This window comes from Schistocerca piceifrons, chromosome 1 (assembly GCF_021461385.2).
Source record: "Schistocerca piceifrons isolate TAMUIC-IGC-003096 chromosome 1, iqSchPice1.1, whole genome shotgun sequence".
Classification (NCBI taxonomy): Eukaryota; Metazoa; Arthropoda; class Insecta; order Orthoptera; family Acrididae; genus Schistocerca; species Schistocerca piceifrons.
Window position 1 is genome coordinate 756,469,695 of NC_060138.1, and position 15,157 is coordinate 756,484,851.

Sequence of the window (15,157 nt, forward strand, 5' to 3'; positions counted from 1 at the left end):
GCGACACTGTCCACCGAGAACTTCATAAACGGAATATTTATGGACGAACTGATATACCGAACTGATATACCGAAACCGTTAGTGACGACAACCAATGCAAAGAAGCCTAAAAAATGGTGTCAGAAGCATGAAACCTGGACGGCTGATCAGTGGAAACACGTCATATGGCCCGACGAGTCAACTGTTTCGTTATTTACAACATTTGGCTGGGTTTACGTCTGGAGAACGCCGAAAAAAAAAGAAAAGAACAACTACAATCCTGGTTTCTTGATTCCAGCGGTTGAGCATGGAGGTGGAATTGTAAAGGTTCGAGCAGCCGTATTATGGTGTTCTTCTGGTACCATCATTACTCTCAAAGGCCGTATTACAGCCAACGATTATGTGAACATTTTAAGTGATCAGGTGCACCCCATTATTCAAATTCCATTCCTCAACAATGATGCCATATCTCAGGACGATAATGCACCCATTTACCCAAGAAGGACAGTATAATCGTGGTATGAGGACCACGCAACTGAACTGCAGTGTATTCCCTGGCCAGCACAGTCCACGAACTTGAAATTATCGAACCTTTGTCCTTTGTGGGCGGTATTGGAATGCAGATTCCGGAGCAGATTTCCGCCTCCCTCGTCACTACGGGCGTTAGAAGAGGCTTTGATCGAAGAGTGGCATAACATTCCACTGGAGACTATACAATCGTTATATGCCACTGTTCCAAGAAGAACCGCAGCTTTATTACGGGCAAATGGGGCTCCAACTCCTTATTAATAAACCATTCCCAAGTAAGTGCAGGTGTTCACATTATTTTGCCTATCCCCTGTAGTAATCGTATCCTCTCCTCAGGCAAGCTGGCCCACAGCTGCATTAAGTATCTTTGATACATGGGATAATGGGAATGGGATTGAGTTGACCGAGTGTGTCCTACCTATGTTAGATCGGGATCAGATCTGGGGATCTTGCTGGCCTTGAAAATACCTCTGCATCGCGCAGACACTTCATAGAGAAGCGTGCCATGTGTGGACAAGTATTGTCCTCTTGAATAAGTGTACCGCACCACAGTCGCATGCGAGGTTCCACATGAGGATGCACGATGTCCTCGCCGTACTTTTGCGCCGTCAGAGTTCCCGCAGTCACTAACAGGCGTGACCTGAAGTCGTACCCGATGGCTCTTCACACCATGTCATGAGTAGTGTCCCTGCGCATATCCGAAACACTGAAAGAAAAGGAGCTCTCTGAAGGTCGCCGCCACACTCGACACCCACTGACGACGGTCAACCTGCTAGTGCAGAACTGTGATTCATCGTCGAAGCCAATGTGACGTCATTCAACAGCATTCCATGCTTCCAGTTATCGCGTCTCTCGAATCGCACCCTTGTGTGTTGCGGTATTAACGGCATCTTACTACGCTTAGGACAGTAATTCCCTGGCCTGGCTGCAATTAGTCTCCGGCTAATGATATTGCGCAAAATATTTTTTTTTTATTTGAGACAACCGCATTCAACAGTCTTAGCTCTCATCTTCAGGTTACAAACATTTTTTGTAATAACACACGTTCATTTTACTTTGAACCTCATGCAAAAGATGACACGTGAATAAAACTCAGTTCTGGTGAAACTAGATGTCTTCAATAAAAAATATATTTTTTGCGATCTTGGCTTTTGGACGATGTTTGACAATTAATGCAGATCCCTTTCAATGAGAAAATTCAGTGACTCAAAATGTTGCAAGGAGTCTCGGAATGCATGCGAAGCTTTGTAGGGTTTAGATGTGCCTGGTGCATAACACGGTGGTGCTCCTTTGTGGTGGTCAGACGTAGTGGACCGGAAACTTGGTAACGAGTTTGCTCGCCCCTACGTTGCCATTCCGTCCAACATCAGGCCACTGTCACTTACGAATGAGCCATGTATCTGGATATTGCACGATTATACCAGACGGCCATACGGAGACCCACAGCGAGGCCCTTCCCCGGGCCTGACAACACTGTCGCAAGAGCATGCGGCACCTCCGCCTCCTTCGCAGTAGTCGCTCCATATCTGACGCTGTTCACGCCATATATACCCCACCAGGTCTGGTAACAACGCTAAATACGAACAGCACTAATGCATCCTAGTGGTCGTTCAGCCTGTCATAGGGAACTTCAATTTAAATCATTTACATACCCACCGATGTTGTAGGCATGTACGAAGTTACATTAACATCCGACCATGCTTTTTGAGTGCTTCACTTTAGTTGTCAGGCAACCTTACTGAACCTGTTTTATCACTCTTCAGTACACGTGAATCAAAACACTCGAGCGCTTCGTATTTGTACGTCTTCTTGATACGTCTGTGTGTACTTCAACACAAGATCCTGATAACACTATATCAGTAGCCCCATGCCAACATTAGATGTAGTGCGGCCGTACGTGTATGCTAAGTGCGATGATACGTGTGATATACAAGAGCATGCTAAAAAGTAATGCATCCGCCATTTTTATGTCAAGAATCTTAAAGTTTTTCACACAGCACAAACTCTCTACAGCTTTGTTCTTTATGACCACGTATCTGAAGCCCTCTGCTGCTAGAGGTCTGAGAATTGTAGTGTGTAACATGGACGTGTATAACTTAACTATGCCGCTGTGTGAGAAATGGAGTGCTGTAATTGTGTTTCGAATTCTATGAGCTCGACCACACATGCGTACCCTCTCCATCAGCACGACGAGTCCAAAACACACACGGGCGCTGCAACATATGAAAAAGTCCGACGCTTGGCTTCCCTGACGTCGATCATCCCCCACGAAGTCCCGACATGGCGCCATCCGATTTTCATCTTTTTCTAAAACTTGAAGAACAACTTCGAGGACTTCAGTTTGGTAGTGCTGAAGAGGTGCAAGCACAGGTGAGGTTGTGGCTCCGACAACAAAGTCAGACATTCTACAGTGACGGTATCAACAAACTGGTCACTCGATAGGAGAAATGTGTTCGTCATCTGGGTGACTAAGCTGAGAAAAAAAAACTGTACAGACATGTAAAGATGTGCAATGTTAAAAACAAAGGTTTACAAATCTTTAACAGTATTCACTTAAAAATTTGGGGCACTGGTATAATTTTGAAAACTGTAAGGCGCAAACATACTAACGGAGCTACTCCATTCAATTTTATGATGACTATGCCACCTGCATACATAAGTGCAGTGACGGTGGACGATATTTAAAATAATAAGCACAGAGACAGAGACTTGTATGCCATACAAGTGACAAAGAGCCACGGGATAGGGATATGCACATATGGAGATGGCGGTAGTATCGCATACATAAGGAAAAAAGGCCAGTGCATCGGTGGAGCTGTCATTTGTACTCAGGTGATTCATGTGAAAAGATTCCGACGTGTGAATGACCACACGGCCGGAATTAAGAGATTTGGAACGTATATTAGTAGCAGGAGCTACACGCATCGGACATCCCATTTCGGAAATCCACAGTCTCAAGAGCGAGCCGAGAATACCACATTTCAGGCGTTACCACTCACCAAGGACAACGCAGTGCCCGACAGCCTGCGCTTAACGACCGAGAGCAGTGGTGTTTACGTAGAGTTGTTAGTGTTAACAGACAAGCAGCATTGCGTGAAATAACCGCAGAAATCAACGTGGGACGTACGAAGAACGTATCCGTTACGACAGCGCGGTGAAAGTTGGCATTATTGGGCTGTGGTAGCAAGTGACCGACACGAGTGCATCGCCTTCCTTGGGCTTGTGACCATATCGGGTTGGCCCTAGACGGGGAAAACCGTGGCCTGGTAATATGAGTCCAGATTTCAGTTGCTAGGGTTAGAGTGTGGCGCAGATCCCACGAAGCCTTGGATGAAAGTTGTCAAGAAGGCACTGTGGAAGCTGGTGGTGGTATCATCGTGGCGTGGGCAGCGTTTATATTGAGAGGACTGATTCTCTGGTCCAGCTCAACCGATCGTTGGCTGCTATGGTTATTTTTGTCTTTTTGGAGACCATTTGCAGTGATTCGTGGACTTCATGTTCCCAAACAAAGATTGAATTTTTATGCTTGGCAGTGCGCCATGTCACCGATTTGAAGAACATTCTGGAAAATTAGAGCGAATGGTTTGGCCACCCAGATCGCCCGGCAAAAATGAGTCTCGGTGAAAATTTACCGGACCTAACAGAGAATTCAGTTCGAGCAAAAAATTCTGCACCGGCAACAGTTTCGCAATTATGGACGACTGTAGAGGCAGCATGGCTTAGTATTTACGCAGGTGACTTCCAACGACTTTTTGAGCCCATGCTACATCTAGTTAGTGAGTTATGTGTGGAAAAAGCAGATCCAACACGATATGAGGAGGTGTTCCATGAACTTTGTCACCTCAGTGTAATGTGCTATCGATAATTGGGTGTGAAGTAAGGTCGAACTTCTTACTATGTCTAACACTTAATTGACTGCGGATACAGGGGATTTATATTGCCTCTATTTAATAGGACAATTGATAATCGTTTAAGACCGAACGTGCGCAATCGTACAAAGAATAAAAGGAAGAACGACAGCTGCAGGCGGCATTGAATCATTTTCAGGTACTGACAACGCTGTATCACTAGAGTACGCAGCATCTCAGCCTTCTTCGAAGTGATCCCTCAACATCGTAGGCTGTCCACGCCTCATATACCCCACCAGGCCTGGTAACTTGTATCCGTAAAGCGCGGAACAGCAAAGACTGGAAGCGTTAGTGGAAAAACAAGTTTAATCTCTCAACTGAAGTTCACGCAAGATCTGAAAAGAAACACTGTCAGCCGGAATTGTGCACTGAGTCCCTATCACTATCATTCATCACTGTCACTTCGACTCTGTATATGTCTGCAGTTACAAGCGCTGCGTCTAAGTGCGCAATGCTGTTCGTGGCGGAGCGTGCGCTTTTAGCTAGTCGGGGCATGCAGGAGTGAACAGACCCCCGGTGAGCCCGCTGTAGAGTAGTATGGCGTGATTCGCCTGTAGTCGGTAAGGAGCTATTTTCCCTGTGTACGGCGGCCGGCGTTGCCGGTGTTAACGTTGAAGCGGCTCAGGGGTGGTTAAGCTTGCTTTCTATTGCGGCTGTGGTGCTACTGCCTGTCGGCCGCCAGCTGAACGCCATCTGATTCCTGGCCCCGAAACGCTGTGCGCCACGGTGCGGTCATAGATGACACGGCAGTAGCCGGCCGCGGTGGCCGAGTGGTACTAGGCGCTTCAGTCCGGAACCGCGTGACCGCTACGGACGCAGGTCCGAATCCTGCCTTGGGCATGGATGTGTGTGATGTCCTTAGGTTAGTTAGGTTTAAGTAGTTCTAAGTTCTAGGGGACCGATGACCTCAGATGTTAAGTCCCATAGTGCTCAGAGTCATTTGAACCATTTGAACACTGGAGTAACAACACCAAACAAGTTAGCTGCGTACTCAGCGTCAATGACCAACATAATGAAGAACTGTCTCCATCACATCACATCATAAACACCATCGCGTTTCAACACGTTTCAAATGTTGTGACACCATTTCTCGTCTCTGTCGCCGTCTGCTCCTCTGTGGTCTTGATACATGCCTTTTCAGGTATCATAAATTGTAATATTACTTTACAGTTTGAGTTTCCAAGTTCTGAGTGTCGAAGTTTTCTTCAATTCTACTTTAACTAGCAAGACAGTGATAATGACAAGTTATTTAATAACAGCAGCATTACAATAGACATTTCCCGTATGCGCTTTTGCAGTCTGTACCCGCATTCTTCATTGTAATTACCCTAGCTAGTCACCGGTTACTGCTTTTCAAAGTAGATTTTTCTGTTGTCTAGTATACGGGGTAGTCAAATGAAAACGAGTCAGGTGAAAAATGTAAGTAAACTCTTTATTATTTCAAACGTAATCTCCGTAACTGTTAACACATTTGTCCCATTGTGAGGTAAGTAGGTCATCACCCGGCTAGCTGCACGGTCTAACGCGCTGCCTCCCTAGCGTGAAAGCGTGCCGGGTCCCCGGCACGAATCCGCCCTGCGGATTCATGTCGAGGTCAGGTGTGCCAGCCAGCCTGTGGATGGTTTTTAAGCAGGTTTTCCATCTGCCTCGGCGAATGTGGGCTGGTTCGCCTTATTCCGCCTCAGTTACACTATGCCGGCGATTGCTACGCACACACTGTCTCCAAGTAAGCGTACATGATATTACTATACCACACAAGAATTTGGGGTACACTCGTATGGTATGAGACGTTCCCAGGGGGGTCCACTGGGGGCCGCACCGCACAATAACCCTGGGTTCCGTGTGGGGCTGCGGTGGGGTGGGTGGACTGCTGTGGCCTCTTGTTGGGTTGTGAACAACTGAGAGCTATGGCGCGACGAAGCCTCTCCATCGTTTCTAGGTCCGCGGTTCAGTATACATTAAACAATACACAAGTGGGTCATTGTCTTCACGGAAAAAGTTTGCTGTTGCCTGCGGAACAATGATTGTACCCATGCGTGCACTTTTTCGTTCAAAGCAAATCGACGGGCACAAATGACTCTCTTCAGGGCTCTAAAAATATGTAAATCACATAGGGAGAGATCAGGACCATGTGGAGGATGTGTAAGGGCTTTCCAGCGAAACCTCCGCAGCGTACTCCAAACAGCATTGGCAACATGTGGTCGGGCGATAACTTTTAAAACAGTTAACACTTTACAAACTTTTTTTCCTTCCGTATTGTTTTCATTTGACTGCCCCTTATACTACCTAAGTTTCAAGCTATGCTGACACTCTAACAGCTCGAATCCCTTTCTTAACTTGTTTCATCTGTGTCGAAGCCAAGCTAAGAACTTCATCAGCAAAAATTCAGCGGTTGTGTGAGGTAAACCTTATTCTAAAGCAGAAAATCGACCGTAAAACCCACTTACCTGAGGCCGTCGCTCCCAAGATAATACAAATCAGGAAGCTCTTCATTTTCGTCAACACTTCGCTCTGACAAGACATCAGATGAATTCCCCTTTTATACACTAAGTTTTGCTGCAATTTCAGAATTACCCGTGGCAACCTTATCTTCTGCGTAACTTCGTATCTTTCTGATGACACACCACTTGTACACTCTGTAATTCATGTCATGATTTATATAATCTCTTGTTAGCTGGTGCAACTTATCTTGAAAGTATCTACTAATTACTCTGTCTTCCACCTTTATACTGCTTATTGAAAAATTAATCTGGACACAGGACTTCAATGTTCCCATTCTCCCTGTATATTCATTTCCTTGTAGCAGCAGCTATTCATGCTGTTCTCACACCTGAAATTCTGCTAGAGTAGTAGCGTCATATGCTGTGACAATACAACAAAGAAGGTATTTTCTTTAACAATCTAAATAGCTGTATTTAAATTGGCTAGAAGGTTTAAACTATTTGAAATTTTTCTTATCTCGTCTTCCTTTCTAGCATCTTTGAGAAGTTAAAACTCAGACTGAAAAACCGTGGTCCGATCGTGATTCCATCCCACGCTTTATCAAATGGTTCAAACGGCTCTACGTACTACAGGACTTAACATCTGAGGCCATCAGTTCCCTAGAATTAGAACTACTTAACCCTAACTAACTTAAAGACATCACACACATTCCTGCCGACGCAGGATTCGGACCTGCGACCGTAGCAGCCGCGTGGTTCCGGACTGAAGCGCCTAGAACCGCTCTATCACAGAGCCGGCCACGCTTAATCGTTAGATCCCCAGTTCCGACTGTGGTTGAAAACTGGTTTATATCAACCTACTAGCTGAGTACCGACATTGCCCTGGTTTTCATTCATCCCAACAAGAAATCGACTGTCTCTTAGTAAAATTTTCAATTTAACTTTTAAGTAATAAGCCTTAAGTTTATCGTTAGGACGAGAAGTCCACCTCCTCCTTCTCTTTCTCTGTCCATATCCCTCATCCCTTCTATCTGTACGTCTCCGCCCCCAACTGTCCATCTCCTCCTGCCCCTTCACTCTCCTTCTCCCCTTATCTCTCTGTCAGTCTGCTCCTTCCCCCTTTGTACATCTTCTCTGCCACACTCCATTTCCTCCCCCCCTCTATTTGTTAATCTCCTCCTACTGAATGTACCCATCGCCTTCTCCCACCCTCTGTCCATTTCCTCCTCCCACCTCTCCCTTTTCGGCTCCACCTCTTCCCTCTGACGTCTCTCTGTGTATCTCCTCCTCTTTCCCTTCTCTGGACATTTCCTCTTGCCCCTCTGTCTGTCCATATCCCTCTCCCCTTCTGTTCGACAACTCCTTCCCCGTCTCTCCGCCTACCTCTTCTTACTCATATCTCTGTCCATCTCCATTCCTTCCACTATCCATCTCCTTATCTCCCTCCCTCTGTCCAATTCCCCCTCCCCTGTCTCTGTCCATCTCACCCTCGTCGTATCTATGCCTCTCTCCTTCCCCCTTGCTGTCTGTTCGTATCCTCGTCCTTCCTTCTTTCTCCAATTTATCGCGCTTACTCCAATAGGAGGGTAGCGTTTCTTACCACTTCGGTATTTCTTTCCATATATGTGTACCAAATCTGACCGGAATTTTTCCAGGAATTAAGGATGAGCTTCTTCCCCTTGACTGCCCCTGTGGACTCATATCAAACATACAGGGTGATTTTTTCAACATTGTACAAACGTTAGGGATTGATCGATGACAGGACACGGAACAAAAAATGTCTAATGATGTCCGCACATGCATGGTTTCCATGCTAGAGACCATTTATTCAATCATATTTTGTCACAGAGACTGCGGTGTAACACACGCAGTGTGTGCGTGGTTTCCTCCTAGAGGGTGGTAACTGTTCCTCATACGTCATGCCCTAGCGTCCTCTCCTGCCACAGTAATTGGTAATGTTGTGTCCCATTTCTCTTGCTGACTCACCTTGTAGTAGATCTGATACAGAATTGTACACAACGCTTCCGTATTCGAGCTGATAGCTTGCCGACAAGGTGTTTACGTACGGGAAGGCAAATGACAACAGGCGACGGGCAGCAAGGTTGTATCAGGAGACCTATTTCCGCCGACAAAAACCACAACATTCAATGTTTGCAACAATTTTTCGCTGTTTGTCTGAGACACGGTCATTTCAGGAAGCACAAAATCATAAAGGACGTATCCAAAATGTTCGGACACCAGACTTAGAGGAATATGAACACTGTGGAAGGCGACCGACACGTCAGTACCAGGCATTTCGCTCGCCAGTACAAGGTAAGCCAGACAATCGTGTGGAACACTCTGCATGACAATTGTTACTACCTTATCACTTACAGCGTGTGCAGGGCTTACTAGCGACAGACTTTCCCCATCAGGAGCAATTTTGTCACTGGTTTCTTGATCAGGCAACCGCGATTCCTGGATCTGTGTCATCCACAGAGGCATGGCCTGCTCGTTCACCGCCACTACTACGCGGCGACGTATCTTCGACTTTCAAAACAGTCATGTATGGGATAGTATGCAGAACCCCCATGATAAGGTGATAGCGAATCATTAGCATCGATGCAGCCGGAACGTATCGGCCGGGATAATTGGCGACAGTATTTTGTGACCAGTCTTCCTCCCACGTCGCCTAACAGGCCGGAACTATCGGCTTTTCTTGTGGATGACTTTGTCTCCCCTGGAAGAAGTGGCGTTGATGATTTGAAGGGTTATGTGACCCCTACATGATGGTGCTCCAGCCGATTTTGCCGGCCACATCCAAATCGTATCTTCCCTGGTCGATGGATAGGACGAAGGAGTCCAGTTGCCAGTTGCATGGCCTGCTCGTTCACCGCATCTTAACCCGTGCGATTTCTGGTTACACGGGCCAACTCAAAAGTATCGCGTATGCAGAGGCCATTCCAGATATGGATACGCTGGAGCAGCTTATTCATGCTGTCTTCGACACTTTTCGGATGCAACCTTGCCGATGTGAACGTGTGGGACAGAATGTGCTATAGCGCGTACACGCATGCACTGAGACACATGGATACCATTTTCAACACATACCGTAACTGTGTCTGCATGGCCGGCCGTTGTGACCGATCGGTTCTAGGCGCTTCAGTCTGGAACCGCAATGCTGCTGTGGTCGCAGGTCCGAATCCTGCCTCGGGCATGGATGTGTGTGATGTCCTTACGTTAGTTAGGTTTAAGTAGCTCTAAGTCTAGGGAACTGATGGCCTCAGATGTTAAGTCCTATAGTACGTAGAGCCATTTGAACCATTTGATAAAGTGTGGGATGGAATCACGATCGGACCACGGTTTTTCAGTCTGAGTTTTAACTTCTCAAAGATGTAAAGAGGAGCCAGAATCTTGTTCTAATTCAACGTCAAACTGTGGGTGTCTTTTCTCTAGCTAGTTAACAACTGCCAGTCAAGGACACGCAAATTGTTGAGCTGGATGTGTAGCTACGCCTGCTCGGTAACGGTGTGGCCATCCTCTGTTATAAAAGAACTGATTGAAGTTCTCATCCATGAAATTTAAAGATTGTCATGCGACATTCGCACACAACTGATGTAGGCAAAACGTCGGAGATACAGATGGATAAAAAAAGTGGTGTTTCATTGAAAGACATGCGCCGTACCATTGGGCCGCACGATATTAGTACACCAATTTTGTTTCCGAGAATACATTTCCATTAAAAGCTTATTTTTCTCCTTAGCAGAGAGAAGAATTAACTTAAGCTGCTAGAAAGATGCTTCTGGACAAATTGAGTGTAGGAAAATTCAGAATAGCTTGAGTTGATGAACGCTTTTTTTTTCGCGAGCTTAGGACGAGGCTGAAGACTGTAAGGGCGTCCACAAAATATATTACCGTGGCCAGTGACGCACGCCGTACCGAGGCTCTTGCCTCAAAGATGGCCGTTTCTAATCATGGTAGGAAAAAAACTCAACAAATCAGTATTAGACCGGCGAGAGGAGAAGCGATGTTGGTGTAAAATTACTGAACATCAGACTCTGTGCTAGTGTTCTGAATTAAATTCCATTTCATATGTCACAACGTTGGTGCTGATCTGTCGATCGCATTGAGACGTTAAATTCGGCGATGAGCAACAGGACGAGGTTCCTGAAAATCTTTGACACCGTCGACACTGCTCTGACGATCCAATCCTTCTCTAAGGACGTCGTACGGTTGCAGCTCCAATGAACGTGTTCTGACCTCTTTGCACTATAATGAGAGCTCAGTCCTTACGCTAGTACACAGAGTCGAACCACTAACATCGTTCAAAACTGTTCGACGAAATGTGAAAGCGATCTGAAGCAGCAAGGGGTGTTTAGACTCTCTTGTGACGTAGGTGACAGCGATTTGGGGGGGAGGGGGGGGGCAGAGAGGGGATAGCGAACGGGTTCAACATTTACATATCTATGAATGAAATAGAGTCCCCCTAAGACGTTATAGTTCGGCAACACCGCCGGTACAATCCTCATAGGTTTGTTGAGGACTCAAAAATTCACCTGTGTAGAGACAACCCTGGACCGATATATAGGCTGCTGCGAGTAAGCAATCCTTTAGACACCCATTAGATTCTGTAGGGAGTCGGAGTGGTTGTCTCCCAAAGGTGCCTAAGAATCAGTCAAGCATTGTCTCTTTGCAGGTACATATTTAAAGTGTGAAATAAAGATGCATGGGAAAAATATTTCAATACACAAAATCGCACAAATTAATTTTTATTAGCAACAATCGGTTTAGACGATTGACCCTTTCATCTCCTGGTCTGTAGCGTAATGCATATACAGGCAAAATTTCTCGTATCACGACCTATAAAAAAATATTTGAGACCATTACAAACACGGAACTCGAAACTGCACGTTTAATACCTTCAAAAAATTTTGGGTATAAAACGTGTTCGATATTATCACCTCATGCCATCGTGGTGCCACAACATGACATGCTGTGTAGCACCTCCTATAACAATTATTTTTTAAGGATATGCGAATGTATATTTTCCATTTTCGTATTTGTAATGTGAAACGAATCTTTTTCCTCAAATATATTTTCCTAAATCGTGGTAGTAGGTATTTTCCAGGTATATGCTCTATGTTATAGAGCAGAGGATGAGATATACAACCGTCTCAACCTGTTGTCATCAATAAAGACTAATTTATGCCATCTTTGACACAAAGTCTTTTCGCAAGTAAAAACATAGATTTCTCCATCAAAGATCACAGTATGAGAAAATTCAGTCAAAGGTGCATTGGTGGCTGTCTAATTCATGCACATGTCATTGTCGCATTCCTCCCACCTCCTCCCCCCCCCCCCCCCCCCCCCCCCGACGCTATCCCTAAAGTGAGCAGATAAGGGCGTGAGACAGAAGGGATGAAAAAGCATAAACACCCTTTGCTGCTTCGTATCACGTTCAAATTTCGTCGAATGATATTGAACGGCCTCTAGAAATTCCACCTTCTATACTACAGCAAAAGTGCAGTCACACTAAACAGTAAGAGGTGCGATCGCGTTCACTGGGACTGGAGCCCTACGAAATGCTTAGAGAAGGACTGAACCATCCATCAGTCTGTTCCACGTCATTTCCAACTGTGAAATGTGTCTAAATGAAAGCCCCAAGGGAAGGGTGGATTTAATGACACAGCTTATGCCTGTCCGCGTCGTTTCTGAACGGCGGTGTGTTTGAGATGTTCTCCTTCGCCACTCATAAGAAATCCTTCTCATCGTGTGACACGTCCACGGTGGCATTTGGTAGAATTTTGATGAAATTTGGTGTCACTGTGACCTCGGTAGCCCACTTTACACCTCTCATGAACTTCTAAGCTCTTACCGTTTATCTTACGTGTTGACACATTGGTGTCTGAAGTATCGCCGAGCCCTAGGTTCCGGGCGCCACACTTTTGTACTGCTACAGATGAAGGGTGTACAAATCTTTGAGTCAAGAGTCACAATCCTGCGTCACAGTGGGGTAAAATGAGGGGGCTTCAAAAAAGTGACCCTTTCACTGTGTATTTAACTGATCATTTAAGTACTTCCACAACTGATTATTACTAACTTAAATATCCACTGGAAATTAGTTATTATAGCAATCTTATCTTGCGTCTACAATCATCTATCTCGTGCTTTTTGCTTTTAGTATATTAATTTCTTGCCAATACCCAAGCATTTCACACTTGAGAAAAAGGTTAGGCGTGTTAATGGATCACTGACGCAAATTATTCTTGTTAATTAATTATCTCTACAGGGAGTAAACATATATCACGTGTTGGAATTACGTCAGCAGCATATATTTGTCCACTATGAATGAACTTAGTAGTTACAACTCACACAATCAAACTGCCTCTAATACTAATGGAATTTTTATCTCTTCATGCATCATTCTTGCTTTTATCCACACCGCTACCACAGTCGCTTGTTGAGAAATGGTGCAGTAGTACTGACTCCTGTATGAAGACAATTCACATACTCAGACTGCCTCTAATACTGATGAGATTGTCCGCAGCTCGCGGTCTAGTGGCTAGCGTTGCTGGCTGTGGATCATGGGGGTCTCGGGTTCGATTCCAGGCCGGCTTGTGAATATTTTGTGCCCGGAAACTGGGTGTTTGTATCGTCCTCATTATTTCATCATCATAATCATCACCATCACCATTCGTGACAGTGGCTAGAATGGACTGCGTAAAAATTGGACTGTGTCAAAATTGGGACTTTGTACGGGCGTTGATGACCGCGCAGTTGAGTGCCCCACAAACCAAACATCATCATAAAGTAATTGGATTTTTATATCTTCATGCGTCATTCTTGCCTTTAATGACACCGCTACCACAGCCGCTTGTTGAGAAACGACGCAGTAATACTGATATCTTAAGCTGACTCTCAACATCGAGAATATATCCGTCTCAGACCCATGCGTCCAACTAAGCTGGCAATGGGCGGTTTACCGTTCATGAACACCAAACGGTGTCGTTCTGTCTCGCATTAATTTTTTGACATCATCACTGCTCTCTTTATACATTGAAGGAAAAAAAATGTAAAGTAATGAAATTTCGGGAATGCATTTGTTTAGGCAACATACACAAGTGATTAACATTGCAAGATCGAAGGTTAAAGTAAGTGCGAGGTAAGTAATTGCAAATGTGGAATACTGCAACGTTAAAAACCAGTGTAACAGCTGGAGTGTTGAATGCAATCATGCAAACGTCATGCGTTGTGTTCTACAGGTGCCGGATTTCAGTTTGTGGGTTGGAGTTCCATGCGTGCTGCATTTGGTCGGACAACACAGGGACGGCTAACGCTAGGTGTGGATTACACTGGAGTTGTCTTCCCATGATATTCTGTATGTGCCCGATTGCAGACAGATCTAACGATCGAGCAGGCCAAGACAACATGTCGACACTGATACGTGGAAGTGAGTTATCCTGTTGGTTAACGCCGGTCGCGGTGGACGAGCAGTTCTAGGCGCTTCAGTCTGGAACCGCGCGACTGCTACGCTCGCAGGTTCGAATCCTGCCTCGGGCACGGATGTGTGTGCTGTATTAAGGTTAATTAGGTATAAGTATTGTAAGTTCTAGGGGACTGATGACCTCAGATGTTAAGTCGCATAGCACTCAGAGACATTTTTTTGTTGGTGAACGCCACCTGGAATGGTGCCCGCCTGCTTAGCTAGGTGGTAACGTGCTCTCCTCCCATGGAAGTGGGCCCGGGTTCGATCAGACTACGTGTTTGTATTTCTCCGCTCGGGGACTGGGTGTTGTGTTGTCCTCATTATCATTTCATCCTCATCACCGGCGCGCAAGTCGCACAATGTGGCGTCGAATGAAATAAGATTTGCACTTGCCGGCCGAACTTCTCCTAATAGCAGCCTCCCGGCCAACGACGCCATACGCTCATTCCATTTTTTACGTGGAATAGCAGCACAACAGGTCGAATCACTAGACGGACCTAAAGATTGCAGTCAGGGTGTGTGGGATAAAAACGAGCGTGCTTCTGTTGTCATACGAAATCGCACTCCACCGTAACGCCATGTGTGGGTCCAGTGTGTCTAGCACGCAGACAGAATGGTCGCAGGCCCCCAACTGCCTTCCATATAAGCAATACACAGCCCTCATTGGCACCGAGGCAGAACCGGCTTTCATCAGAAAACATAATAGACCTCCACCCCGCCCTCGAATGAGCTCTCGGCTGACACCACTGATGTCGAAAATTGTGGTGGTCTCTGATCAGTGGAATCCGCGTGACTCGAAGCTGTCCTTGAAGTAAACGATTTATAAGAGTTCATTG

At 45.7% G+C, this 15,157-nt stretch overlaps 1 protein-coding gene across 1 annotated transcript in view; it reads right to left on the reverse strand.

The window, feature by feature from the left end:
- LOC124774801 (trypsin-3-like) overlaps positions 1–6,908 on the reverse strand; it is a 70,984-nt gene extending 64,076 nt beyond the window's left edge. The window contains exon 1 of the mRNA XM_047249514.1: positions 6,863–6,908. Within this exon, the coding sequence (XP_047105470.1) occupies positions 6,863–6,908 (46 nt within the window). The remainder of the gene's footprint in view (positions 1–6,862) is intronic.
- Between the last annotated feature and the right edge of the window lie 8,249 nt (positions 6,909–15,157).